The 25,657-nt window shown below is 32.5% G+C and overlaps 1 protein-coding gene across 8 annotated transcripts in view; it reads right to left on the bottom strand.

The window, feature by feature from the left end:
* RIMS2 (regulating synaptic membrane exocytosis 2) overlaps nt 1–25,657 on the bottom strand; it is a 590,231-nt gene that overhangs the window by 239,791 nt on the left and 324,783 nt on the right. For 7 of the 8 annotated variants that reach the window (XM_060115826.1, XM_060115819.1, XM_060115822.1 and 4 more), the window contains 3 exons: nt 21,497–21,627; nt 16,951–17,122; nt 14,701–14,854 (listed from right to left, as the gene is read on the bottom strand). In XM_060115826.1, coding sequence (XP_059971809.1) covers nt 14,701–14,854; nt 16,951–17,122; nt 21,497–21,627 — 457 coding nt within the window. Of the gene's footprint in view, nt 1–14,700; nt 14,855–16,950; nt 17,123–21,496; nt 21,628–25,385; nt 25,434–25,657 lie in introns of all 8 variants that reach the window. The other variant, XM_060115828.1, reaches the window with a different exon arrangement.

Genomic DNA, 25,657 nt, shown 5'->3' with positions numbered 1-25,657 from the left:
GTGGTTTGATTCTCTTCTATCTTCCCTAAATTTTTGTTTGCTTGACCAATAAATGATTGAGAATTATATTAAACTCTTCTTTAATGGCGGTACATTTGTTGATTTTTCTCTCTAGTTCTAACTTAATGCTTATAGAAGTTATTTCATTTATACATGCAAGTTTAGAATTATTTTAATAGACGTAAAAAAATCATGTGAAAAAGTTTAACCCCCATTCATGATAAAAATGTATCAGCAAACTACTGAGAGGGAAACTTCCTCAAACTGATAAAGGGCATCTACAAAAAACCTACAGCTAACATAACAATTATTAAATATAGAATGTATTCCCCCTAAGAGAAAGAATAAGTCAGTGATGTCCACTACAACCCCTTCTATTCAATACTGTACTTGCATGACAGTAAAATACAGCAAGGGAAATAAATGGAAGGTATACAGATTAAAACGTGTATCTCAAAATAGAGAAATTTATCCCAGGAGAAAGGGATGAAAAAAAGGAGAGCAAAGAGAGCCATAAAAATACAGATAAATATAAACATAAACAAACTCTGAAGGAACAAAATGACAGTAATTATAATAATTACTAATTTGGAAGTAGAGGTAAAATTCTGGCAGTAATATGTTAAATGGTAGGGGTGAGGTTGTGAATCAGATTTTAACTTTTTTATATGGTTTGGGAAAAATGGTAGCGATGTTAGTATTACTTTGTTAAGGGTGCATGTTATAATTTCAGTAGTAACTACTAAAAGAATAGAGATTAAAAATAAAAAACAGAGGGCACAGAATATGTTAGAAAAAAAGAATTATCTATATATATTTGTTTGTGTATGCATAGATTATCTCTGCAAAAATATAGACACTGGTAAGAGTGGTTCATTCAGGGAAGGAGAACTAGATGTTTAAAAAATAGGGATGATAGTTTTTTTTCACTATATACACTTTTGAATTTATACCCTATGAATGTATTACTTAATTAAAAATCAGTAGCAAAATTTTTCACGTTTCATTTGTAGGTGAAAAGCATTTATGTTCTCTATTGGGAATATGTTCTATTAATTCAAGTTGGTTAACTGTGTAGTTCAAATTTCTGGGAGACCGTTACTATGATTGTGGTTTTTCAACTTCTCTTTTCAATTCTTTCTCACTTTTATAATAGGTGTGATATAACCAAGTCTAGGATTTTAGATGCTCGTCTGGCTCCTGCTGGTTCTCCTACAGCTTCCTCCAGGCCTGTGCCACGCACATCTGCAGTTGCACACAAAGGACACCGGCTGCTTCTGATGGTCACCCACAAAATCAGGGTTAGAGACAGACACCGGTTCTAGTTTGTCCTCGTGGGTTCTGGTTTTCCTTGATTTTCCTGGTTTTCATGCATTTTTCCTTTCCAACCTGACCTATGACTTACAGTAACTTTAGGACCTCCTAGTGGATGGACAGCCTTCCATACTTTTCACTAGCTCCCCTTTGTGGTTTCTGGCAAGTGACTTTACTCAGATTCTTCAATTATGCTTTTAAAAACCTTCTTACAAAGAAGTCCCAGCTTATCCTATAATTTTGTAAAATTTAATCTTTATAATAAATTTCTTATTCCATATCTCTAATAGTGCTTTAGCTTCCTGACTGAAGCTTAACTTATATAGTATTTAAGTTCTTAATCCAGCTAGAGTTAAGTTTTTTGTACATATTGCAAGACAGGAGATTTAATTTAACCTATTTTCTTTTCTTTATGGATAATAATTTTTTTCCAGCTCTTTAATTAAATTGCCTATTTCCCCCCTCTTGATCTGACATATTACTTCAGATCCTTATATAAGACAGTGTTATATAAGAGATTCTGCTTCTGGGCTCTTTACTTATTTTACTGATTGATTTATTCTCATACCAGTTCCACACCATGCCAAGTACATTAAATGCTGATATCTGATCAAACAATTAGCTCCTCCCTGCCCTCACAAGAAGCTTTCTAACTATTTTTTGGCCCTTTAGTTCTCTGTACACTTAAAATCTGGCCATCAGTTTCGATAAAGATATCTGATAAGATTGGAACTGAATTGAATCGTTAGGTCAAACGGGAAATTGACAATAATGTTGAGTCTTCTTATGGATGGTTATGGCATATATCCATTTATTTAAGTGTTCTTTAATATTTCTTAATAAAAGTTTTAAATTTTGTCCTATGGTAGTTTTACACAACTTCTGCTAGATTTATTCCTAGATATTTGATATTCTCTGTTACTATTATAAGTTACATCTTTTAAAATTTATTTATTCTATTTGATACTAGGGTATAGAAATGCAATTAACTTTTTTTTTAAATTTATTTTATTTTTTTTTAAGTTTATTTATTTATTTTGCGCTGTCCTGGGTCTTCGTTTCTGTGTGAGGGCTTTCTCTAGTTGTGGCAAGCGGGGGCCACTCTTCATTGCGATGCGCAGGCCTCTCACTATCGTGGCCTCTCTTGTTGTGGAGCACAGGCTCCAGACGCACAGGCTCAGAAGTTGTGGCTCACGGGCCTAGTTGCTCCGTGGCATGTGGGATCTTCCCAGACCAGGGCTCGAACCCGTGTCCCCTGCATTAGCAGGCAGATTCTCAACCACTGCGCCACCAGGGAAGCCCGGCAATTAACTTTTATATATTAATCTTATGTACAGCTTTCCTGATAAATCATAATTTGTCTATAGATTCTTTTCAAAGTTTGAGTTAAACAATCATGTCAACTGCAAATATCTTTTTTCTTCCTTTGAATCCTTAATGTTTCTAGATTCTTTTGTCTCATGTACTAAAACCTCCATTACAATCATTTTCTTGTGTGGGTTTAAAAAAGAATAATTCTATCATTGGCAATTTAAGAAGAAATTTCCTGTAGATATTTAATAGATATTCCATCAAATTGAAGAAGTTCTTTTCTAACTACTAATTTGCTAACAGATATATATGAATTTATGTTGAATTCTACAAATGCTTTTTATTCATTATTGAAAATGACCATAGTTTTTCTCCCTGAATCTGTAAACATGCTTAACCACATTAATAGATTTTTATAAATTTTGGAATTGATTTATTTTCAATAGCTTTTTGGTCATCTATATTTAGGAGTGAAATGGACTTATAAATTTCCCTTCTTGGAATGGCTTTGTAGAATTTATAAAAGTATAAAAGTGGGGCCTCCCTGGTGGCGCAAGTGGTTGAGAGTCCGCCTGCCGATGCAGGGGATACGGGTTCGTGCCCCGGTCTGGGAGGATCCCATGTGCCGCGGAGCGGCTGGGCCCGTGAGCCATGGCCGCTGGGCCTGTGCGTCCGGAGCCTGCGCGTCCGGAGCCTGTGCTCCGCAACGGGGGAGGCCACAACAGTGAGAGGCCCGCATACCGCAAAAAAAAAAAAAAAAAAAGTATAAAAGTTATGTTAACTTTGTAAATAAGCTTAGAAACATTTTTACTTTATTTATATTACATTCCAGAGTCTTATTAGCTTAAGATAACCTGTTAAAAGTTAGTATAAATCACCCGCAAAAAATGACTTGTTCTAGTGGGTTTTTTATTTTCAAAGTTTTACAACTTTCAACATATTAATAATATTTGTGGTTAAAGGAATGTTTAAAGTTTTTATTTCTTATTGAGTCAGTTTTCATAAATACTATTTTTCCAGGAATTTGTCCATAATATGTCCATGTTTTTGAAGTTATTTTTGTATACTTGTAGACAGAGTTCCAATAGCCTAACTGTACTTATGATAATATCAACTTTATCTGAAATTATCTCTTCCTTTTACGCTGTTATTTTTTTGTGCCAAATCTGTTCCTGATAATGTCAGAGTTTTCAGAATTTTATATATTTAGTTATTTCTTCTTTTGTTAGTTTTCTATTTCATACATTAATTTGCATTTATTAGAGCTGTATATAAATAGAATCATACAGTCTGTATTCCTTTTGTCTGTCTTCTTTCACTCAGTACAATTGTTCTGAGATCCATCCATGCTGTAGTGTATATCAACAGTTCCTTCTTTTTTATTGGTGAGTAACATTCCATTTTATGTCTATACCACAGATCGTTTGTCCATTCCCCAGTTGAGGGGCTTTTGGGTTGTTTGGCTATTACAAATCAAACTACAATAAACATTCATGTACAAGTTATTGTTTGGATATATGCTTTCACTTTGATAAATACCTAGGAGTGGAATGGTTGCGTTATATAGTAGGTGTAGAAACTGCCGAAGTATTTTCCAAAGAGGCTGTAACATTTTACATTTCCACAAGCAACGTATGAGAGTTTTAGTCACTTCCCATTGTCCCCAATATATAGCACAGACAGGCTTTTCCATTTTAGCTATTTAAGTAAGTGTGCAATAGTATCTCATTTGCATTTCTCTGACTAATGTTGAACATCTTCTCATATATTTATTTTCCATCCCTATATCTTCTTTAATGGTCTTTCATATTTTATGTCCACTTTTTATTGGTTGTTTTTCTTATTGATGAGTTTTGACAGTTCTCTATATATTTTAAATATAAGTGCTTTATCAGATATATGGTTTGCAAATATGTCTCCCAGCCTGTGGCTCGGCTTTTCATTATCTTAACAGTTTCCTTTAAAGAAAAAAAAAAGATAATTTTATTTTGAGGAAGGCCAATTTATCAGTTTGTTACATAATGGAACACAATTTTGGTACCCTAAGAAATCTCTGCCTAACCCAAGGTGACAAAGTTTTCTCCTAGGAGTTTTATAATTTTAAGGTTTACATTGATTTTGAGTTAATTTTTTAATGGTGTGAAATGTGGATAGAAGTTCACTTTTTAAATCACTTGACCTTTTGTACCTGGCATTTTATTTAGCATAACATTTTTTTGTTCAACCACACTGTTGTCTGTATTAGCACTTTGTTCCCTGTTATTTATAGTAATCCACTGTATGGATACCACCTTCCACTTTTTGACCATTATGAATAATGCTGTACATTCATGTACAAGTCTGAGTGGATATCCACTTTCATTTCACCTGCCTGCCAGTGAATTGCTGGGTCACATGGTAAATTTATTTTTAATTTTTTAACAAACCACCAAACTGTTTTCCAAAGAACGATACCATTTCACATTTCTAGCAGTAAACAAATTATGGTTCTAACCTCTATCCTTGCCAGAATTTGTTATTATTCGTCTTTTGTATCATACTGATTCCAGTGGATATGAACTGATAATCTTAATGTGGTTATAATTTGCATTTCACTAACAAATAATGATTTGAGGCATCTTTTCATGTGCTTATTTGTCATCTGTACATCTTCTTCCATGAAATCACAATTCTAATTTTTTTCCCAACTTTTGATTGCATTATTTGTCTTCTTATTATTGAATTTTATTTATTTATTTATTTTTTTGCAGTACGCAGGCCTCTCACTGTTGTGGCCTCTCCTGCTGTGGAGCACAGGCTCCGGATGCGCAGGCCCAGCGGCCATGGCTCATAGGCCCAGCCGCTCCGCAGCACGTGGGATCCTCCTGGACCGGGGCATGAACCCGTGTCCCCCGCATCGGCAGGCAGACTCTCAACCACTGCGCCACCAGGGAAGCCCCTTATTATTGAATTTTAAGGTTTCTTTATATATTGTGGGTGCAAGTATTTGTCAAATATATGATTTGCAAGTATTTTCTCCCAGTCAGTGGCTCATCTTTTCACCTTCTTAATGGTGTCTTGAAGCCAAACATTTTAATTTTTTATGAAGTCCAATTTATTTCTTCAGTCTTCTATTAATTTTCCCTTTGGTGTTGTATTAAAGAAACCTTTGCCTAACCCAAGGTAATACAAATTCTCTCCTATGTTTTTTTCTAAGAGTTTTATAGTCTTAGCTTACATTCAGGTCTATGATTCATTTTTAAGTTAACTTTTATGGATGGTGTGAGATAGGCTCTAAAATAATCTTTTAACATGTGGATATTTGATTGTTCTTGCACTATTAGTTAAAAAGATAATTCTTTTCCCACTGGATTGCCTTGGCACCTCTGTTGAAAATCAACTGACCATAAATATAAGGGCTTATTTTTAAATTCTGAATTAGGTTCCATCTATTGGTACGTTTATCGTTATGCCAGCACCACAATATTGTGATTACTGTAGCTTTATAAGTTTTGAAATCAGGAAATGTAGGACTTCCAAATTTGCTTTTGTTTTTGTTTTGACTGCTTAGGATCCTAGGCATGTCCAAATAAATTTTAAGATCAGCTTATTAATTTCAGCAAAAAATCCTGCTTAGATTTTGATATGCATTATATTGACTCTATAAACCAATTTGGGGAAATATCACCATCTTAATAATATTGAGTCTTCCAATCCATGAATGTGAAATACCTCTCAATTTATGTAAATTGTCCATTAATGGTTTTCAGCAATTTTTGTGATTTCTTTAGTATGCAAGTTTGCACTTATTTTTGAAATTTATTCACAAATATTTAAAATATTTTTATTCTATTATGAATGAAAATATCAATATTTTAAATTTCCTTTTCAAAACGTTAGTGTCTAGTATATAAAATACAATTGATTTCACATATTGTTCAATTATCTTTGAACCTTGCTGACACTGTTTATTAGCTTTGGTAGTTTTCTGTGGATTCTTTACAATTTTCTACATATAGAATTATGTCATCTGTGAATAAAAAGTTTCACTTCTTCCATTCCATTTTGAATGCCTTTTATTTATTTTTTCTTGCCTGACTACTTTAATTAGAGTCTCCAGTGCACTGCTGAATAGAAGTGGTAAGAACAGACATCCTTACCTAGTTCCCAATTAAAGGGAAAGTATTCAGTCTTTTACAATTAAAAATGGTGACAGCTGTAGGTTTTTGTACGTTCTCTTTATCAGGTTGAGGATGTTCCCTCCTATTCCAACTTTATTGATAGTTTTCTTTGTGAATGGATGTTGGATTTTGTCATAGCTTTTTCATCTCATGTGAATGATCACATGGTTTTTGTCCTTTTTTCTATTAATATATTGAATTGATTTTTAGTTAGTAAACCAACTTTACATTACTGGGATAAATCCTTCTCAGTTATAGTATATAACATATTGCTGGATTTGATTTACTAATATTTTGTTGAGGATTTCTTTATATTCATGGATATTGATCTATAGTTCTCCTGTGATATGTTTGTCTGACTTTGGTATCAGGATAATATTGGCCTTAGGAAATTAATTGGAAACTATTTCCTTCTCTTTTTTCCTCAAAGAATTTGAGAAGTATTGTTATTTCCATTTACATTTACCATAGAATTCATCAGATTCATCACTGGTGAAGCCACTGGGCCTAGGCTTTTCTTTGTGGAAAAATCTTCATTACTGATTCAGCTTTTTTACGTGTTATAGGTTTATTCAGATTTTTTGGATCAGTTTCTGTAATTTATGACTCTCTAGAAATTTGCCCATTTCATCTGTTGTTTAATTTCATAGCATAAAGGTGTTCATTATATTCCTATGTGATTCTCCAAAGAATTCCCATAGGAATCCCTTTAATTTCTGTTAAATTGGTAGTGAATTCCAATGCATTTCAGTAATTTGTGTCTTTTTTCTTGGTCAATTTTGTTGAGCTCTTCAAAAACCATAGTTAGTTCCTTTTTTGTTTTTGTTTTTGTTTTAATTTAATTTAATTTTATTTATTTTTGGCTGTGTTGGGTCTTCGTTTCTGTGTGAGGGCTTTCTCTAGTTGCGGCGAGCGGGGGCCACTCTTCGTTGCGATGCACGGGCCTCTCACTGTCGCTGCCTCTCTTGCTGCGGAGCACAAGCTCCAGATGCGTAGGCTCAGTAGTTGTGGCTCACGGGCCTCGTTGCTCCGCGGCATGTGGGATCTTCCCAGACCAGAGCTCAAACCCGTGTCCTCTGCATTGGCAGGCAGATTCTCAACCACTGTGCCACCAGGGAAGCCCTGTTTCGTTTTTTAAAAATTAATACAATCTAACAATCTCTATAGATTTTCTCTGTGTAATTTGAAGCTGCATTATTACATGTTTAAATGTTTCGGATTGGTATGTTCTCTTGATTAATTTACCATTTTATTATTATAAAATGACATTTATCCCTGGTAATATTCTTTGCTCTAAAATCTAATTTGTCTAATATTAATATAGGGTAATCCATATTTCTTTTGTTATTAATGTGTTATCTTTTCCATACTTTTCATTAAACCTCTTTGTGTTTTTAAATTTAAAATGGGTTTCTTGTAGCCAGCATACAGCTGGGTTTTGCCTTTTAAAAAAAACCCAAAATGCCTTTTAATTGGGGCATTTTTACTATTTACATTTAATATGATCATTGACTTGTTTGGTTTACATCTTTCAACTTGCTACTTATTTTCTATTGTCCCATCTGTTCTTTGTTCCATTTTCCCTCTTTTTCTGTATTCTTTTGGATGAAATGGCTCTTTTTCTGGTCCCATTTTCTCTCTTCTGTTGGCTTATTAGCTATAACCTTTTGTTTTGTGGTTTTAGGGCTTACAGTATACATACTTATTACAATCTCCTTTCAATTCATATACTACTATTCATATAGTATACTATAAAAACACTACAGTCGTACACTTCTATTTTTCCTCTCCTAACCTTTGTGCTGCTGTTGTCACATATTTCACTTTAACATATATTGCAAACCCTATACTGTATTGCTATTGTTTCAATGGTCAATTATATTTAAAGGTATTTAAACAACAAGAAAATATCTTATATATTTATCCACGAAGTTACCATTTCTGGGGTTCCTCATTCCTTTATATACATTTCTATTATATATCTCTGTCTCGTATCCTTATTCTTCTGCTTGAAGGACTTCCTTTAACATTTGTTATAGTGCAAGGCTTCTAGTGAAGAGATCTTTTAGTAGTTGTATGCTTGAAAACTCTTTATTTTGCCTTCATTTTTGAAAGAAATATGAATGGGTATAAATTCCAGATTGATATTTTTTCTTATGTACTTGCACTGTTTCCAATGAAAAATCTGTGGTCATCTTTACCTTTACTCCTCAGTTATGTGCTGAGCTTGTTTTCTCTGGACGCTGTAAGATTTTCTATTTGTTATTAGTTTGAAAGAACTTAATTTTAACGTGCCTTGGTATATTATTCATGTTTCTTGTGCTTGGAAGTTCAGTGAGATTCCTCGATATGTGGGTTTATGGTTTTCAACAAATTTGGACAATTGATCAACCATTATTTCTTCAAATATTTTTGTGCTTTCCCCCTCTCCTCTCCTGCAGGGACTTAAATTACCTGTGTATTAGGTAGCTTCAAGTTGTCCACAGTTCACTTTGATCCTTTCAGTTTTTGCTCTAAAATTTTTTTAATGTAATAAAGTGTTCACTTCTAGGGCTAACTGTTCTCCACTACTGAGGTCAGACATTTCTGCATACTCAACACAATGTCCCATGAAACTTGATGTTTTCAGACTCACTGAAAAAAACAGACACTATTCTCAGGTACTATTACCTCTAATCCTTTTGGGTGGTTCTTTTCCCAGCGTTGGGTAGATTCCTCCATTCATTCACTGATCAAATTCAGCTGAACACTTGAGAGGGACCCTCTGTGGATCTTTGAGTTCTCTCTTTGCACAGTTCTCTCCTTTCCTGTATTCTGTTCTGTGAACTCTAGCCTTCTGTCTCCCTGAATTCAGCTCCATCTCCCTAACTCTGGAAGTCTGTAGGTTCCATCTGTGTTTCTTCCACTATGCTGTGTGCAGGAAATTCTCTTAAAGAGAGGTAGGCAAGGGCAATTTTAGGGTTCAACTCATTTGTTTACCTTATTTTAGTAATTACTGTCCTCAGTTGCCTAATATCCAGTGTTATTCAAACAGTTATATCATGTATTTGTCCACTTTTGTTGTTTTGTTGGGAATTGAGGTGGGAAAGAAAGTGCAACCCCTTTTACTCAATCCTGGTTGTAAACGGTAAATCCTTCCTCATTTACCTCATTTTCATTTAGGGACTGAAACTTCAGTTTGCTATTCCTAAGTTTTTTTTGTTTGTTTGTTTGTTTGTTTTTTCCTTTTTTTTTTTTCCAGTATGCGGGCCTCTCACTGTTGTGGCCTCTCCCGTTGTGGAGCACAGGCTCCAGACACGCAGGCTCAGCGGCCATGGCTCACGGGCCTAGCTGCTCTGCGGCATGTGGGATCTTCCCGGACCGGGGCACGAACCCATGTCCCCTGCATCGGCAGGTGGACTCTCAACCACTGCGCCACCAGGGAAGCCCCTATTCCTAAGTTTTTAAAACAAATTTTACCTAATCTTATTCAAGAAGAAAAATTTTTTAAATATAAAAGTTCATTAGACTAAATATATTTTAAAATATTAACCTTACTAAAATTGTTAAAACCAAGAGAAATCCCAGTAACCAGTTAAAAAACTTAACATCAGTTTAAATATCTTGACATATACTCTGTGCATGTGTGAATTTAAAAGTCATAATACATTGGAGTAAAAAAACCTAAATCTATTCAGTTTCCTTTAGAAGATATGAAAAAATGGTTAAAATGATAGAAACTACAGCAAACATTGCAGTTTTAATTCAACATACTTAGAATTTTTAACACTATCCCTCCATAAGTCAAAAATATAGCAAATTACATCCATATAAATTCAAAAGTTCTGAAACAGTGTACATGATAACACAATACACACTAAAACATACTTCATTGATGAAATAATACCATACTAAAGGAGACAAGATTAGACACACTGAAATCATAAATCACTATATTTCAACAAATGGTTTTTAATACCAAAATAATAAAGATGTCAACATGGAGATACTGGAAAAGTTCTATAGGTAGAAAAAGGAAGCTAGTGATATTTTGTTTAGGAATTTAACATATGCACAATAGCCAGACAAAGCACAAAACAACAAACTAATTAAACTGTGCATATGAATACATGCATTAAGCATTGTACATGTTAAAATTTACCTGAATTATATGAACATAAGGCTTTATCTGGAAAAAAAAAGTTAAAGTGTCAAAAATATACTTAAAAATATTTATATGCAAAAGGGATATTAAAATCTAATTTCTGCTCTACATTACGGACTGTCGTTTAACATTTTCATTTAAAAGTTTAAAAGGCCATACTAATTCAGAATAAAATAACAAAGGAAGATACATCATATCTAAATTAGTAAAAATTCAAATTATAAATATGTTAGTAGAGACTTTGATTAAATGAAACAATTAGAGGCTAACAGAGAAGTACAAATTAGAGAAGGTACATAAAATCAAACAATAATAGGCCTGCCCTGCATACTAATGGTTATCAATATCAATTCTATTTTATACTATGTGGCCACATAACATACCATGAAATGTGAGAGATAATTGTTACACACAGAAATTTGGTATACAAGAAGCAACTAATGAACTTAAATTGAAGGGATCTTAGAAAAACATTATTAATTTGGGGATTCCTGATTTTGGAAAGAGTATATTTTAAATTTGATTTCTTTCTGGAAGAGGAAAACTTTGAAAATTCATAAAGAACAAGTTATTTTGATGTTCTCACTCAGTAAAAAATATAAATGTAGAAATCATCACAGGTAAGTTAGCAGAATACAAATTAGTTAGATTCTTCTATTTCTAAATATTGACTAAGTTTCAAAAGGTAGCACAATATTAACAAATTGTTTTTACATTTAAAGATAAGTAAATTATCATCTGAATATACATTAGAAATTTAAAGGAATGTATGAACTATCAGGCCACAATAATACTAAGTAGTGAAAAGATGCCATAATACCTGGAAAAAAGTAAATATTTACCCTGACACATATAAGTTGTTAGCCAAAAGATAATAAATCACAGGAAAATTAAACAACAGGTTCACTGGTTATTATAGAAGCTTAGTTTCTAATGTTTAATTAAATTTTTTTTAAGTTTGAATGACTTGATTCTAAACTTTACTTAACAAACAGAAAAGTAGTACATTAGGCCTTATTATTCATGATTGATCTGTCCCATTGGTAATCTATACATTGCTGGAATTATATAGACTATTTTGGGGAAAAAAAACTTTATTCTGGCCACTATATAGGAACTTCATAAGGCCATAAGTATAAAATTGTAGAAATTAGAAAATAGTAGAGTTAAATAGTTTGCGTTGTAACATTTTATCAAGGGCATATTTTCATAAATTAACAATACACTGAATCAACTAGATTAAACTAGGATTTTTTAAAAATCAACATAAATTCTAATTCATTTGAGCAACACTTACTATTACTCTAATTACCAGGTTTCAAACTTACTTTACAACATTTTCATTTAAAATAGATTGACTATATTCATCACAAAATTTTAAAATCTATTGATAATCTTCTCTGAGTTTCCTTCCATTACTTTCATATGGAACTTGGTTAAATACTCACTCATGTTTTTCTAGTCCTTTAACATTTTAACTTTTTAAATTTTGTTAATTCTGAAATTAATTTTGGTATATGGTATATAAAGGCAGTGGTGTGCTGGTAGAGGTTTAACAACTGTCTCTCTGGGGGGAAAAAAAGCCTTGACTTGTAACACTTGCCTATTTCCGTAATGTAATTACTCCCATATAGCCAATTTCAAGCTACCAAAGTCACTGTATGGGAAGGGAAGAGATACATATACAATTGGCTCTATCTCCAGCATACCATCGGAAAAGAATTGTTTACCATATTGAAATTAAAATATAATAGGAAGGAAGAAATGATCTTAGAGGAAGCTACTAAGGTAAACTGAAAGTAAAAAGACTGATGATGCTTCAAGATGTCAAAATCTCTTCTTATACCACAAAGTAAAAGAAAAGTCTGAGAGTAACAATAATTAAGAGCCTCATCATCCAAAAATAAAGACAATGAAAATAAGAAGAGATAAAGCTACAACAACCTTTCTAAACAAGAAAAAAAAGCAGAAGATAAAGTAATATTTTAAAAATTACACAATGAATAGATCACATGTAAATAACTGATACTGCAAAATTGTCATACAAAGAGGTAATCACGAGCATGCAGCAAAAAATTGTAGAAAAAAGCATGATAGTGGTGTGTTATATAGTTAATAAATAAAAATAACGTTACTTTAAAAAAGATTCAGTTTCTATAATGTATATAATTTTAAATTGTAGTATCAATTGTTATATAATATTTCCTTAAAAACACTGAACATAATTGTAAATCTAAGTAAATATATCGAAGAAGTATTTTACATGCTGATACAATTAACATTTTTAGTAGTTTTAAAATTCTCTGTAGACATCTTTGTATCATGTCAAATAATTTTTATTAAATATTTAGAATAATAATATTCATAATCATAATGATTTATTCATATATGAAAATTCATATTAATATAACATATTCAAACCCTGGAATTTAGAATGGGTATATATTTAGTAAAGAAAATATTTTTGTAGTGTTCTCCCTTCTTCATGTCATTCTGCTGTTTGTGTTCATCAAAGATAACTCTGGATCATGCATCTTTTTTCTTGGGAACAGTGTCTACATATAACAATGTGTCCTCAGTAAAACTCAGAGTATGCTCCACATTAATAATATATAATGTTTTTTTTGCCAAGAACACTATGGTAAAAGTATAATTTCATATCCTTCTTACATCTTGAATGATCTGGACACTACGGTTTAATGACATATTTAACTGATCCAAGTTTACTATGCCCTTCTCTATTTCAAAGGTATTATCTGAGGATTTTCTGTAAAGTACTCTGTTGTTAATTTCAATAAGATTCATCAGATAAAAACAAATAAATTTGAGCTGTAGGAGCATCAAACCAACAATGCCACTTTTCAATGTGGAAAACATTTCTGAGTTTCCTTTAAGATTCTCTGGATTGATCTGTTTTATAGTTTGAACTGTGCATAATTCAGAGTAAAATGCAAACACTGATAATAATAATAATAACAACAACAACAATAATAACATCAGTTTACATTCCAGAGATTAACTCTTAGAACCACTCTGTGATGTAGGTACTATTATTTCCTTTTCCTAAATGAGGAAAGTCAAACAGAGAGAGATGACCTACCTCAAGTCATACAACTCTTTTTTTTTTTTTTTTTTTTGCGGTACGCGGGCCTCTCACTGTTGTGGCCTCTCCCGTTGCGGAGCACAGGCTCCGGACGCGCAGGCTCAGCGGCCATGGCTCACGGGCCTAGCCGCCCCGCGGCATGTGGGATCCTCCCGGACCGGGGCACGAACCCGTGTCCCCTGCCTCGGCAGGCGGACTCTCAACCACTGCGCCACCAGGGAAGCCCCCATACAACTCTTAAGTGAGAGGATTAATATTTACACTCAGGTTTGTTTGAGTAATGTTCATGGTCATGGTTTCAACCACTATGCTATACTTGTTATCCTACATATTCATAAAATACTTGGCTTAATGACAGTGGATATCATAATTTCAGATATCTACAGGTACATCACCAAATTCTACTACATTAGCTATCTCATTCCTATATTTTCGATTCTAAGAGGTAAAATTAAAACATAACTATGCTTCATTGTGTGTCATACTGTGATGAGTGAATACTACATGTATACAGTTGAGTGTATCAAACAATTTAAAAGCTTCAATAGTAGCTATGAAAATACTAACAGATGACTGTTAATACCCATAATGGTATCTTCAAATTCAATGTCCTATATATCATTCAAGATAAGTCAATAAAGGTACAATAAATTTTACTGAAAACTTACTTTGCAACCTCCGTGTTGGGCTCTCTCCATGTAGTTGTCTTCGTGGCATATATGGAGAAGGGTGGGGAAGTGGCAATGAAGAAACATCGTGGGTCTGAAGTTTGTACCAATGTGGTTCATCATCTAATAAGGCTGTTTCTAATTCAATTAAAATCTACAAAGCCAAGAGACAAAAGACTGTCTTATGACAATAATACAGAAATCCTCTTAAATGGTTTTATTATAATAATGATAATTATAATAGTAATGCTATTTTAGGTCAAAAGCAAGGTTATGCTGCAGAATTGCCCATATGTTTGACAATAACTAAATAAGAGATAAGTATATACAACTTCTTATTAAGTTAATGGCTTTGAATATCTAAGACATTTATTTTGTAGACCCTTGAACACCTATCTGCTAGAGGCTGTTAAATATGCCATTACATAAATAGCACTTACTACTAAAAGTCTGTAATAATAACTGGTATATATATATATATATGCCATTTTACAGTTTAAAAAACATTTTCATTTACATTCATTAATTTAACCTTTACAAACTCTGAAATGGAGAGATTAAAAAACAAATTAGAAGTGCTTACTGTGTGTTAAGAACCATGTCATATGTTATCTTAATTCTCAGGAAAAAACTACTAGGTTGGTCTTATTATTCAACTTTTACAAATAAGGATACCAAGGCTGAAAAAGGTTAAAAAATTTGTTTAAGCCCACATCACTGGTTAGTGAAAGAGCTGTAAGAAGTCAAAGGCCGTCTTACTTAAAATTCTGTTTAACATATCATGCTGCTAAGGATTCAAAACAGGAAAGAAAAAAAAAGAATGGATTTTCAATATGAACCATGTTATAATATGAATATCTAATAAATTTATAAAGGAAATCAGTCCATAGAAATAAATGATTCTTTTTATTTTCTTTTAAAGTCATGTGCAAATATGACAGTGCCTGGTTTAAGTATATGAGAACTGCTATATAATGATAAATCACTATTTAGCTATGGGAGGTAAAAATGTAAAACAACTAAGGTACTCTTCATTCTTCCTAAATTTTCCCTAGTCATTTTCAAAATTATAAGCACTGTGTTCCAAATGGTCTCTCTCTCTCTCTCACACACACACACACACACACACACACACATTTAATTCTCACTCTAACCCTGAATTGCATACTACTATCATTCTCACTTGATTGAAGAGGAAACTAAAGCACAAATATATTAAATAACTTGCTCAAGGACCAAGGCCAGGAAGTAGTAGTGTCAGGAATGCAGAACCAGGCAGCTGGCACTAACCTCTGCTCCTAGCCATTATGTTACCCTTCTTTCCAACTGGTTTACCACTCTTTGATTCCTTAGCTAACAACATTCAGTTCAATATTTCTATAGATTGTTGCTTTCCCCATGGTATTACATTTAATCTACTCAGGAAAACTAACCACACTGAAAAAACTGAAAGCAGTTCTCTTATATGTTAATAGAGGGAAAACTGCCTCTCATCCGCCCGTCTCCAATTCATTCTCTACATTACAGCTAGAAATATTTTTCTCAAGTACAAATGCAATCAAGCCAGTCTCTTTAAAACCTGTCATTTGTTCCCATTATCTACAGGATAAAATCCAAACTCTTGATATATGAAGGGACATGATCAGGTGTCAGTTTAACCCTCAAGACTCATTTCTTACCACATTCCTTTCCCATTTCAATGCAGTTGTCCAAGACCCCTGCAACTCTAGTATTTTGTTATTCCCTCTGCAGGAACTTTACTTCCCCTGACTATGCTAAATTCCAGTTTCTCTGTGGATCCTTCCATGGACCACTTCCCCTTCCCTGCACAGCAATTATGTATTCCTACTGCACTTTCCCTGAAAGAGCATCTGCCATACTACGTTATAATTGTTCACTCACTTGTGTGTATCCCAGTGGATTATAAATTCCTTGAAGAAAGTAATATACCTTATTGGCCTTTGACACCTCAGTCCTTCGCACATTACAGATACAGTACAGGGCTGAAAAAATTATCTATAAATAAATGATTTAATTACTAGTTGTACAATTGGTTCAGTAAACTGAAAGGAAATACATGTACTATAGAGGCATCAATAAGTTTTTTCTTAAAACAGCAGGTAAATTCATTCTGTTAAATTATGTCTAGGTGTTTCAGTTATTCAAAATATAATATTTTACTGATAGTCATATAAACAAAAGTATTCAGGATGACATGAATAGTCTAAGCTTTAAAATAGTTCCAGATACCTCTCCTAAGAATTCACTTTCTTCCTCTCGAACTCGAGCTTGATCCCAAAGGGTAATCTCCAGCATTCGTTCCCGAAATTCTCTTCGGTGGACTGGAGAATAAATGAATGTTTGGTTCCATTTGGGTTCCAATGTTTTCTTTACTGTTTTAGTTCTTCTTTTGTTTTTATCACTATGAAAAAAATAAGAATATATGAACTTACATAAATCTTCATTTTAACTTTTGCCCTAAAATTTACTAATTTAAAATTTCTCAGGAAAGAAGTGAAGTTTTCCCACAAATTTATCATACCTTAAATATACTGTAATCTTTAAAATTACTATTAAAATTTATAAGGTATATAATTATATCACCTTATAAGTATGACTTAATAATAGAAATATTTCAATAAATCTGAAAATTTTCCATGATAGAGAATTAAAAACTTAACCTTTCTCAAATTCTAAATAAAACCAGACTGAAGAATCTTAACTCTAATTTTTTTTAACACATTGCCCTATTGGAAACCTTTAAATTGGAAATTAACCTGTTAGTTACATATAGTATTACTTTTAGTATTTGTACATATGCAAATGCAAACACTGTACTTAGTATTTGTAACCAATATACTATTCACTTAAACTAACAGAAGTCCCTTGTACAATAAGTCTAATGAATTGTGATGTTCACAACTTTACATCCATATAGTTTAGCTAATAAGCAATTGTAATTACATCTTATCAAGTTACTCACTTATGTATAATTAATACATACTTGCTCATTTGACATCTATCAAGTCTTTAGAAACATGGTAAAATTATTTCTGTGTGAGGTAGCTGCTATAATCTGGGCTGGAAATGCAAGCTGGCCATCCTGATAGAACTTCCAACTCAGAAGCTTTCATACATTTTTTTGACTTCATATTTCTATCAAGTGAATGCTTTTGATTATGCATTCCATTGTATACACATATATTTATAAATATATTTATAAATTATATGTATGTATTACTATATTGTTGTACTAATATATTGTATTCATTGGTAAATATACAAAAATAGGAATTAAAGATAGGTGAAAATGAAAATTCAAATATTTCTTTATGAACTCCAATGAATTGTTTCATACATCTCCTGGGTACATCCGTTCTTTTTGGAGATCACTACTCTAGCTTATTAGAGAGGATCAGTGTCTGAATAGGAATGAAGAAAATCATCTAGGACGGCAATGTTAAGCTATTAGAAGAGCCTATTTGAAGTGAGAAGTGCCAGTGAACTCCAAGTGGAACCATATTAACTTCTACAAATGCTCTCTAAGAGTGTTGGGAAATAGGAAGCTGGGAGAACTAAGAAGGGACAGAGTGCCTCCAAATTAGGGAGGGTATGCAACTTCTCCCAGGTGAATACAGAGCTTAATGTTTAATACAGATTTGACTTAATCAAGAACATGTATGTTTCCAAAGCATATATATTTAATGTAGCAGAAAGCCATTTTAAAGCAATGTATCTTTATTAATTTCTAAGGCCTCCATAGGAAAATAACTTTGGAAACCCATGTAGGAAATTTTATCTCCATTCAAATTTATGAAAAAAGAAGTGGTACTGTAAATAAAAATACCTGAATAAGAGAAATAATGACAAGGACTATGACTTATGACTCTTGTCACTTCCTCCTAAAATTTTAACAAATATTTATTTATTTATTTATTTATTTATTTATTTTTATTTTTATTTTTTTTGCGGTATGCGGGCCTCTCACTGTTGTGGCCTCCCCCGTTGCGGGGCACAGGCTCCGGACGCGCAGGCTCCGGACGCGCAGGCTCAGCGGCCATGGCTCACGGGCCCAGCCGCTCCGCGGCATATGGGATCCTCCCAGACCGGGGCACGAACCCGTATCCCCTGCATCGGCAGGCGGACTCTCAACCACTTGCGCCACCAGGGAGGCCCGACAAATATTTATAAAGCATCTACTTATATTCTATCCACTAAAGAATGAATTATGAAACCCTGTCAGAGATAAAATTCCTTCCATCAAGGCCAGGAAGAAAGCATTTAGGGGGAACCGTGCCATCTAATCCAAGAATGGTTTATACTGCAACGTGAAAGGAAACAGAAGAATAAGCTTTGACTTTCTCTTAAGGAGTGAAAAAAGTTCTCAAAGAATGACTATTTTAGGGGGGATTTCTAATGCTGGATAGGAGGGAGACGAGATTATCTCTGAAGTTCCTCACTAACCTACCTTATATGATTACAATTTAAGAAGGCAATTTCGTGTGTACTGAAGCATCAATCCATGAAAATAACCATGGAAAGTTACCTTATCTTCAGCAAGTTACAAAAAAAAGTAAATGAGTTATTCTTTTCAAGAAGTATAACTAAAGCCTTCAAAATATGATCATTCTATGTAAGTCAAATACTGAAAAGTTGCTAAAATTATTTAAAAACTAAGATCAGTAAGCTTGCTATAGAGATATTTTTAAATAGCAGCCTAAGGATAATAAAATAGATAACTGATCTCTACAACATCATTAAAATGTTGAGAAAGTATTTTAAAAATATCTAACTAAAGTTTTTTCTATTTATTTTCATGTTACCAGTACTTCTGTTTTCCATTTGATTTAACAGCATGCAAAGACTTGATATTTTTATTCAAAATGAAGGGGAAAATATATTTTGACTGGCAACCAATATAAAAAAGATATAAAAAAGTGTTAGAGCATACCTAGCTATTTTTTAGAGTACCTAGCATATTATATAGAAAATAAATGTTCTGAATGGCTTAACTGACATACTGACATTCTAGACTAAATTCCTTCTATGTAGCCTCACTTGTCCCTCCAGGAATTCTTATCAATAAAAAGGCATCAACTGTTTTTTCTGTTTACTTAGTCAAGTACAGTTGGCCCTCAGTATCCACAGATGCAGAGCTATGTCATTTTATATAAGCAACTTAAGCATTGCAGGTTTTGGTATCCATGGGCTTCCTGGGACCTGCAGTTTTTCTCACAAGAAATTTCTCACATTCTTTGCTATTGAGAAAAGATAAAAACCCTACATCTGGAATATAAAGGAGTCTTTAAAGGGACTTTCCCTTCCATTTGACCTCTATCTGCTTAGAAAGTGAGGGGAGGTATAAAAAATAAAACTAAACACAAGTAGTCAACCAAAACCCAAAAATTTGAGAGACTTTTATCATCTTGAAAAGCAAGCATTTTTCTTCAAAGATCTGAATAAGTAGAAACTTAAGTTATGTGTGTGCATAAAAGCACAGATGGAAATACAGCACTTTCTCCGAGTTTTTATGATGGCATTCTAAGGATGTTTAGACTAATAAACTGTGCTCTGAGAAGCCAAGTGACTTGGCCTCCATCCAGGATGGTAGGTAATATGGCTGTGACATCTGTCATCCTACTGAAGTTTACGCTGGAGTTAAGTTATTGCATATCCTCTTCTTCCCTTGCAGTTCAAAGTGTACCCCTCTCCAAAAGACAACCTAAGTTGTTAGAGAACAACCTCCTTCGAGTCAACTTTGTAAGATAAAATTATACGACACAGCTTCTAATAGCTTAAGAGGCTATGGCACCCCTGCATATTTTCTAATTCATTTTACAAATTTTATTTCAAAATATATATCAAATAAAGTGTAAGACCTTTGCTAATTGCCTACTTCCTTTCTTTTGTTATTTTCTTTGTTGAAATCGTTCTTCAGATGATACCTTGGCACTCAACACTGATGACTTTTAACTTGAACTGAGTAATAGAGGGTCCAAACGTGTATAAATGTTTAAGATCACATCTGTGCCCAGCTGCTTCCAACCTGAGAAAAATGACCAGCCCAGCCCTGAAAACCAGTGTTGCAGAACAGCTGGGGAAAGGGAAATTGGTGCATTACTTCTTTCTTTTTTCATGATGCTTATTGAATAATCTCTTCTATTTTGTATGTGTCTGAAATTAAAAATGATTATATGATTTTTGATAAGCTATTTCTCCTATCCTGATTCCTGTATTTAAATCAGGATAGATCAATATCACGTATGTTGATTAGCATGGACACAAAGCAAAGGACACTTTAGGTAGCTGATTCTAGGCCCAGTGGTAAAGGTTCCTTGGTGATATGGGTGGTGAAATATAAAGCACATTCACTAATTTTACATAATATGGAGAAATAATATCTTAGTAAAAGGAGGTAAAAATTGTAGAGGAACATGATGAGTATCCTTTAGTATCATTTCCAGCTTTCTGCCTCTGTAGTTTATGTTAAAAATGTATTGACTTAAAGGAGCATGATTTTTAAAAAATACATTATTTAAGAAGTAAGCCACACAATCTAAAATAAATATTTAATAAAATAATCTATATTATAAACATTTGACATAGGTTTTAAAACAATCTCAAAGTATTTACTGTCACTATTTTGATTCTTAAGAATCATTATGCTTATATTAAACTTCATAAGTATCTAACTGGCATGATATTTTAAAATAAATGATACAGAATCAAAACACCTCCTGATATTAACGTTTCTCATTTATTTTCAAGAATATTTATTTTTGTTTCATACCCATACCTTCTGTCTGGAAGAAAGTAAATTTTAACATAAGGATTCCTTGGCCTCCCATCTTCCCTGGAATGGAGATCCTTTGCTCCCAAAATTGTAACTATTAATTGGTGACCAACCTTGTCAAACCATAGTTTTATCTGAAAAGCAAAAATATTCATTTATCAGTTTAAACATTTACTAATATAACGTAATGTTTACATTCCCAATCTTTGCCCCATTCTCGTACACTAATATTAGCACAGAATATAAACTTCACTTCGTAAATTGCAGTTAAGGTAAAAGGATATGCTATAATAACTTCAGTGAACAGAGAAATTATTTCAGATATTTTAGTTTGATTGATAAATCACTTGAACTTTTTATAATCTCATTTGATAGCTTATTAACATGCACATAATAATTACACTACCATAACTAAGGACTTTATATAGGATTGCTTTGTGTCTACCTTTATGCAGGAACCACGGTAGTTCATTTTGGTTCCCCTACAATAGTGAGTTCAGAATAAGTGCTCAAAATGAATTGAATAGGTAAGTTCCTTATATGGCATTCATAGGGAATTTTTTTTTTTTTTGCTTTATAACAAATTTAATCAGTTATACATATACATATGTTCCCATATCCATAGGGAATTTTTAAGCAAATGTTTTATGTTATACCACAGCAAAGACCTTTCAAAAATTATAAGTAACTGGGAATTACTAGAAGCTTTAGTAAATCTACTCCTTAAGTTTGTATTTAAAACTGCAAAAAATTTGTCTTTTAAAATTTCTTACGCAGACATAAAGTCTTTTTTTGTGTGTGAAGCAAATGTATTTATCCTCAGAATAATAAGGGTATATTTTATAATTCGAGATGAGAAAATTAGAATAATTTGCCTATGCCATAATTAAGGATCAGAACTTCACATTCAGCTGCTGAATTCATTTGACTTAACAATTGTCACCTCCCACACACATACCTCACACTCCCACACCTAGCTAGTTGATTTTACCATATCAGGATCTATGATGACTATGGCTCTGATCCACATTCGGTTCAGAATTCAGCACATCTCTGACCACTATCTTGAAACTGAAATTGAATCGGAAATTTGGAATTTGGGAAAAAGTTCTATTTAGGTAATATATATTTTTCATTTTATATGTGTATATATGTGTGTGTGTGTGTGTGTGTGTGTGTGTATCCAATGGTTTGATTTTTTTCTTTTAACTTGGATTTACAATGTTTGTGGTAGTTTAAAAACTTAAATATACATCTCATGTCAGTCCCTTCCTCTCTTCTCCAAAGCAGACAGTCAGCTCTAGGCCAGGCTCCAGGATATATAAATAAATATAGACCATCTACATAAAAATCATACAAATAAATATATGTGTATATGATATATCAGTAGTTCAGTTCCAATTCTAACATGGCTTTGTTGAGTCCCTCACTTCATATCTTAGAGAATGAGAGGCCGAGCAAGATTTTTAAGTCAGAAGACTAATGGCCCAGAAGAGTAATAAAATTATTTATACACTTTTCTTTTTGGTCAAATGGAATTACTCCTCAAACATTTAAATTTTAAAAATGATTATTGCTTCTCTTTATGTTAAGTCCTTATGTTTAACGCAGGTATTATCCTGAGTCTGTGTAACAAAAAGTTTTCTGAATCGAGTTGATAAGTACAGACTCTAGACAAGTGTTTCTTAAACTGTGGTTCACAAAACTCCTGCAACAGTATTATCTGGAAAGTTACAAATTCCTGTGGCCCACCTTTCACTTACTGAATCAGAATGGGGCCCAGGGAATTTGCATTTTAACAAGTGCTCCCAGTGATTCTCATTGCCATTAAAGCTTGAGAACCACTGCCTTAGACTAGGGGACCAATAACCTGAAAAAAAAGCCTCTGACATTTAAACAGAAAAAAAAGTTCAACACCTGAAACTAACACAACATTGTAAACTATACTCCAATATAAAAATTTTTTAATTACTATAAAAAAAGAAAAAAAGTTCAAATATTTGCTTGCCTGACAATAGTAGAACAAAGATACAGATGAGGATAAATGGAAAAAAGAGACCATTCTTGCAAAAGATATGAGGGGGGGAAAAAAGTAAGAAATACTAGAGTGTCTCATGTATGAGATCAAACAGGTGTTGTCAGAGAGCACCATGGTTCCTCTACATTTGTGAGCAAAACCACATTAAATTCTAATATTCTTTATTTTCTATATCAATAAAAAACCTTATGGCTTTATTTTCCATGATATTAAAAAACTTCTGAAAGGCTAAAAAATTGTTTTCCAATAAACAGTACATTTAAAAAACAAAGAAAAAAGTATTATTAGACTAAGCTCATAGTTATTGGAGCAAATTATTGATTTCTGTGAGTTTTTTTTTTTTTTCAGGGATTGAGACTACCTTTGCCGTCATTTCCATGGGCAATATTTTTGCTTCTTTAAAATCATTACAGGTAAACATTTAAGATATATGTTTCAACTGCCTAGTAAATAGTATTATTTTTAGATTTTCTTATGCCATGGAAAACCAAAAAGATCACTAATTAATAATATTCATTTCTCACACAAACAGATATTAGGCATATGGCTTTCATATTTTCATATTAATACTTTATGTTTTATTAAATAATACTTTACAAATATATAAATATTAAAATAATATAGATATGAAACAGGCACACTTTAATTTTACTGAGTTTTTAACCAAAATTATACCTTTTAATAAACTGTCAAACGGGGCATTTGATCAATAGCCTTAATTTTCATTTTATATTACAGGACTTGCATTGAAGTTTTTAATAGATATCCACTTCAAACTATCAAAAAAGAATTATTTTATTTGCTAGATTCTTTATCACACTCCTAAATATCTTCTCTGTGTTTTTTAAATGAATGATTAGAATATATCTGTTGATTCTTCAAAATAAAACAAGTGTGTTTCCACAATTCTAGATATGATATACTTCTTATTTTACCTCATTTTCACTAATAAAAATCTTGATATCATTTTAATTGCTTTAATACAATTTCCATGTAACCACTTTTAAATTTCCCAAGCAGAACATAACTCTAAGTAAATATTTTACACTACATAGTGTTAACTAGAACAACTCCAATTTTTTAAATTTAAACTAAATTAGTATTAAAAACCAACAACAGCAACAACCAAAAAAAACCATGCAGCAAAGTAAGGAAAGCATAATACTACTTTAAAAAAAAAAAAAAACTTTGTTGACATTACTTTACCATATAAGGGTTTCCTAATGAAAAGAGGCAAACAACTTGTACCCAAGTATTACAGTAAAATTAAATGGAATTACAATTATGAAATGTAAACAAAATAAACCCAACATATTTTATTTGGATTGTGATTTTTGTTCTTTCAAAATAATATACTTTCCAAAAGTTGAATCTTGTATATAATATGCATAAAATTCATATTTTAGATAAGGTACAAATTTATTTGCCAATCTCCTCAAGGAGTCATTGCTTGGAAAATGCAAGAGAATGTAGATGTTAAGTGATATAATGAATGATTTAAAGAGACAGCAACCTTAGTGTAATAAAGGAAAATATCAACAGTATCAAATCAGCTATTTCTGTCAATATTACCAATGTAAGTGGAATCTACATTAAATGCCACCCAGAAACCTATGAGTTTCAGTATTCAGTCCATCATATAAAACCACTAACAAATATTGTCTCTTTAAATTTTTATTGTATTTTAATCCCCATGCAGAATTTTACAAGCTGGCTCATAAAATGATTTGAAAGTCAATAATATGGTTTGGAGAAACACACCAAAAAAAGTTTTCCTACTACGCATTTTCCAAAAACATACAAATAAGGGTTAAAACACAACTTTAGTTTCTATCAGGCAGACAAGGCCTTTACCTGAACCCTAGGAACAAAAGGCGTTGTTCTTCTACTAAGGCTTTGGCTCTGGTAAGCAAAATTAAAGAAAAAAGCAATAAAACAAAACCAAAAAGGACAACACGCTGGAACTAAAAGACCAAAAGTAAAAAACACATACAACTATCCTTTAAGTACATTTTTCCATGACAATATATATCTAAATTAAGTAGTTCAATGTAATGAATAAATTAATTTTCCCAAAATGCTTAAATAGATAAAAACTATATAAAATCTTAGAAGATTTAAATCAG

The sequence above is a fragment of the Mesoplodon densirostris genome, chromosome 13, assembly GCF_025265405.1.
Source record: "Mesoplodon densirostris isolate mMesDen1 chromosome 13, mMesDen1 primary haplotype, whole genome shotgun sequence".
In the NCBI taxonomy this organism is placed as follows: Eukaryota; Metazoa; Chordata; class Mammalia; order Artiodactyla; family Ziphiidae; genus Mesoplodon; species Mesoplodon densirostris.
The sequence above is the reverse complement of the archived record's forward strand: the minus strand, read 5'-3'. Positions and strand labels throughout refer to the sequence as shown.